A 5328-nucleotide genomic window follows, 5' to 3' on the forward strand; every position below is an offset into this window, starting at 1 on the left:
TCAACAACAAACCGCAACACACAACGACATAGAACAACACAAAGAACAACAATATACAACGAAACTGGAAAATAAGATTCATCTAATCTTGGATTAAATATAAAATGTTCCCACATATGCTTTCTCTCGTGAAAAAACTTAAAAAATCATAATAATAACAAGAAAATTAATGTAACCAACAATAAAACATAAAATAAAAGTTAAAAATAGTCATTTAATTTTGTCCCACTACTAATACTACTACTATAAGGCCACAATTCGCCACAATCCATCTATTCATCTCCTATATAAAACCGCATTATCAAACCAATCTGATAAGCCGATGCGATAAGAAATTGTTAGAAAATTCCCAATAGATACAATACAAACATTCATGTGGCTGAGGCACAAGACCACACGGCACCACACCACACCACTGCAAAGACGCACTTACACGCTAACAATGATATTCTTCCTAACTGCTGCAATTGTTTTATGATCGTCGATACTACACTTATACAGTATTTATAAGAAAACCAACAAAAGAATGCATTGCAGAAATAAATCTAGATCTGTAAATGTCTGCGTTTATGTGCTTGTTTGTAATAGTAGATAATTATTTGTATAACTTTCTGTCTGTATTGGTGTCTGTCTGTCTGTCTGTCAGTCTCCGCCTGTGCAGTTTTGTTCGTTTATGTTCGTGCCTAAATGTTTGCAAATAAGCAAAAAGGTTTATGCGCGTTCGGTTGAAAGATGATGCAAAGAAGAACAAAGAAAGAAAAATAAACAAAGAGGAACAAAGAATGTTAAATAAAAAAAATGATCTTTGATTACCCGAATGAGTTATAAAATGATGGCTTCTTAAATGCGCTTTCGAAATTGGACGATAAAAAAGGAGAGAAATGAAAAACATGGCGGGCGGCAATGGTGGAATGTTTGAGGGGGAAATTGTAATGCCTGACATTAAAAAAAATAAGTTTTTGTGTTGAAACAACCGCAATGGATATTTGCATAAACATCTTTTTGTAAATGATGGGAAATATCTTAAAATGACGGAGAACATGGAACTATACGTGAATCATCATTCACACGCCACATACACATACGCACGCACACGCACACACATAAACACACCCATGTGTGTGTGTGTCAACGTTTACACTCCAGTTTGCCGAACTAATCTATGTTTACCAATAGCAATTATAAAGAGCGTTTCGATTGATATTCGTTTTTGCAAACCTGGTGTTCTTATGGTGGAATCTTAATGCTGTCGTTTGAAATTTGAAAGCTAGTAGCATATCAAATAAATACTCATCTTCATCATCAGCCTCATCTCTGTAGCATCTTCTGCTTGGTAGTCATACTCGATGAATTTATTTACGAATTCTATTGTGGTCATCCCGTTTTATTATTATTATTAATAAATTTTTTTTTTGATTTAGAAGCAAATATAATTTTGTTTTGTTTCGTTTCAAACTTCCATACCCCATCATATCTTATATGTGTGTTGTCTTTATTAAATGCATGATAAAAATTTGGCAGCTAGAATTATTATTTGCGAATGAAAAAAATTTATGAATAAAATATTTTCATCTTCGTGAAAAAAAAAATAATCATAACATCTAGAACGTGGCCTCGGTTCAAAAGGTCACGAGTTCATAGTTCATCATCTGCAGCAATAAAAATTCCTCTGAATCTTATTTCAGAAAGAAATTATTCCCATTCAAGGAAGAAAAAACTAGAAAAGTTAATTTAAAAAAAAATCAACAGATTTCGTGGAGAAGAAGGATTGGCACAATTGCTGTGGGATCAAATCCGGATCGGTAGCACGGATACGTTGCATGATAACCGCGTGCGTCGAAGGTATGGCACGTGGGAGATATGCAAGTGAATGTGTTTCATATCTTGAAGCAACATCGAAAATGGCATTGAATGGATTTGTGTTAAATTGGGCTTATGATGCAAAGTTAATTTAATGACTCTTTATAATGGAATACTCAGTTGTTGAGTGATTTTATAAGTTTTAAATGAAGTATTTTGTGTCTTTATAATGTCAAAATAAGAACTTTTAAATTAGTTTAAAAATACATATTCAATGTTAAGTTTAAAATTCAAAATCATGACAAAAAATATAAAAACCTGCCTAGTATATAGAAAAATTAAAAAAAAAACATAGCCAACTTTAAAACATCTTCAGAACAAATGGAGCAGGAAGACACATTTAAAATTTCTAATTTTTGAATCAGCATGAAAAATTCATGATGATATGCAATAAGAAAGACAATTATCACCAAAAAAAGTAGCATCATTATCGCTGTTCTAGTTACTAACATCGTTATAACTATCACAGCAAAAGTAATGATACATTAATGAAACATTAATGATACATAAATGATACATAACGATACATCCTTAATTACAGTAATAATTTTGTATTCTCATCGTATATTCACAGCGTTATTATTGTTAGTATCTCCATCGTTAAAAGACCTGGCTATGAAACTAGATCTAGAGAAACAATAATGATGCAATACAATACAATACAATCAACTCAGTATTAGTATTCGTATCATTCATCAATTGATCATGTCATTATCATGATCGCAATGATAGATATCATCATGGCCGACTTTATTATCACTATCCATATCATCCATCAATATTTATTGCCGAGATAAATCATCATTGCAAATGTTAGTCTATCAATGCCTTGAAATATTTATTTACGTATATGTATGTATGTATCTATGTATATGTATGTATATATATATATACGTCTGTGTATGTGTGTGTGTGTGTGTGTGTGTGTATGTGTGTGTGTGTGTGTGTTGATTATTTTTTGTATGCTAAAGATGTTTAGCAAGTTTGCAAAAGTTGGCGAAAAAATGCCATAGACAACTTTTGAATTGATTTCTCCAATAAGAATTTCATTTAAATTAATTAATATATTAATATTAAATATAATAAATGTTTGATACAATGCTACACAATAAAAGTATATTCACATTAATTACGAAAAAAATAATAAGAAGAAAATAATAATAATAATAATACAGTAGATAAGATATTTATTTGTATGACTAACAAAAATGATACTTATAACGATTATTAATCATTTGCATCGGTCAATAACATCACTATTGATACGAAATTGTAAATCATACCAGAAACACAGCAACAACAACAACAGCAGCAACAACAACAATAATAATAAGCATAATTTAGTAAAAATAATAATGATTTGTGTTTGAAGTGTGTTTAGTTGTATCAAATAGCCCTCATAAATATCTTGTGGCAAATCCCAGCTGTAGCAACAACAACAACAACAGCACATGCTCCATCACATCAAAATATTTCACCAATGCATCTCATTTCTGACGTTAGCAATTATGAATTAATGTGTGGACTGGACAGATATCAGGGTATCAGGATATTTCACGCATTGTGCAAATATGAGTCGATATGATTGATAGATTTTGTTGAGATACTGTTTAAGATTGTTAATCCTTATTTTTAGATTTTAGTTTAGTTTCATCATTGTCGTGAAGTTGAGGTGTAAAAGTTAAATTAAACATTTAAATAAATGGCAATCGCCACATAACATTGTTTCCTCCATAGTTATATGGATGTGATTTGCATTAATTAGAGTTATACAATTTTGTGATTTGCATGGATCAACAGTTGTCACGTATGTAATGAATTTTATTCAAAACAGTCAGGGGTTGGTTTCAGGTTTGTAACTTTTACGTGGCATGTACCTACAGGAAGTCTGTAAAGAGCTAGTCGTGAGTAAGACAAACAGATCTTCAATTGAATGCTGAAGAAACACATGTTGCGGAATGTCCAAGCTTAACTTACCAAATAAATAAATTTTATATTTTTCAAAATAAAATTAACTTAAGCTATTGAAAAAACCGTACATGTATTATTTAACTTTCAACAAGTTTATTTTCTGACGTTTGTGCCTAGACGCAGAGATAATGTAAGTTTAATATTTAAGAAGAATGGGATAATCTATAATGCATGCGCGGTGCGTGTGCAAATGTGGGAACGCAGAGGTGTTGAATTTGTTCTTTGATGCAAATTTCATTAAGCCGTGCCTCTTCCTCTTACTACTCGGGTGATATCTTCAAAACTTTCATTCATTCTGTCATTTCATTCTCTGGATACGTCATGAAAAGGTGCGGCACTTTTTTAACCGTAGATTTTTATTCGACATATAAAACTAAGTCTTCTAATAACTAAATAAATAAATATGTTGGGAAATTGTGAGATAAATACTTGACAAATAAATTTTATCTAAACCGTCTTATCAAAAGCATCAAGAAAAAGAACAATTATACCAGGAAAGGCTGTCTGTTATGTATGTTTAACAGCAATAAAGCTACAGTACACAACGACAATAACGTCAGCATCAACAACAACATCAGCAGCATCAACAACAACATCAACAACAACAACAACATCATCAACAACAACATCAACAGCATCAACAACAACAACAACAACATCAACAACAGTCACAACCTTAACGACATCAACGACAAAATGGTCGGCGAACGTTGAGGCGTCCAATAATAAAAAGATATTGCCAATAACGAAGGTGTTGAATGGAAGGCGGCAGTGCAGGAATCTTTTATGTACTTTTATTCTATTTTATTCTTTTTATTTGCGTAATTAAATTAAATGAAATTAATTGTTTGTTTGACTTTTTACAATGCGTCATAAAACATTTTGCTAAATCGGCTTTTTAATCTATAACAACAATTCATTTTAAATTTATGAATAAGGAAGTTTGTTCAATTATTTTCTAAAATCAATTTTTTAGTTTAAAAGGTAGGAAAAACTCCAATGGGAACATTGTAAGAACGAACAAACGAAAGAATGTTTCAGTAGGAGTGCCTGCTTGTCTGCATGATTGGAGGCTGTCTGCAATGAAAATTATAAACTCGCTTATCTGGCCTGTCGTGCGATTGTTCCAACCATATCATGAAGATTTTACACTACGTGCCACCACCATCGTCATCATCATCGTCACCACCATCGTCATCATCATCGTCACCACCATCGTCATCATCATCGTCACCACCATCGTCATCATCATCGTCACCACCATCGTCATCATCATCGTCACCACCATCGTCATCATCATCGTCACCACCATCGTCATCATCATCGTCACCACCATCGTCATCATCATCGTCACCACCATCGTCATCATCATCGTCACCACCATCGTCATCATCATCGTCACCACCATCGTCATCATCATCGTCACCATCGTCGTCATCATTATCGTCATTATCGTCATCATTTCAATTAGGCCTTCCTTTAATGATGCATCTGCCC

General features: G+C 32.6%; 1 protein-coding gene across 1 annotated transcript; it reads left to right on the forward strand.

Moving 5' to 3' along the window:
- Positions 1 to 890: 890 nt before the first annotated feature.
- HELRODRAFT_171618 (hypothetical protein) lies at positions 891 to 4545 on the forward strand (the record flags this gene model as incomplete). The annotated part of the gene is made up of 3 exons (XM_009018324.1): positions 891 to 955; positions 1750 to 1866; positions 4299 to 4545. The coding sequence occupies 3 exons, from the start codon at positions 891 to 893 to the stop codon at positions 4543 to 4545; spliced, it is 429 nt and encodes a 142-aa protein (XP_009016572.1).
- Positions 4546 to 5328: the final 783 nt, after the last annotated feature.

Source organism: Helobdella robusta, assembly GCF_000326865.2.
Source record: "Helobdella robusta unplaced genomic scaffold HELROscaffold_21, whole genome shotgun sequence".
Taxonomy (NCBI): domain Eukaryota; kingdom Metazoa; phylum Annelida; class Clitellata; order Rhynchobdellida; family Glossiphoniidae; genus Helobdella; species Helobdella robusta.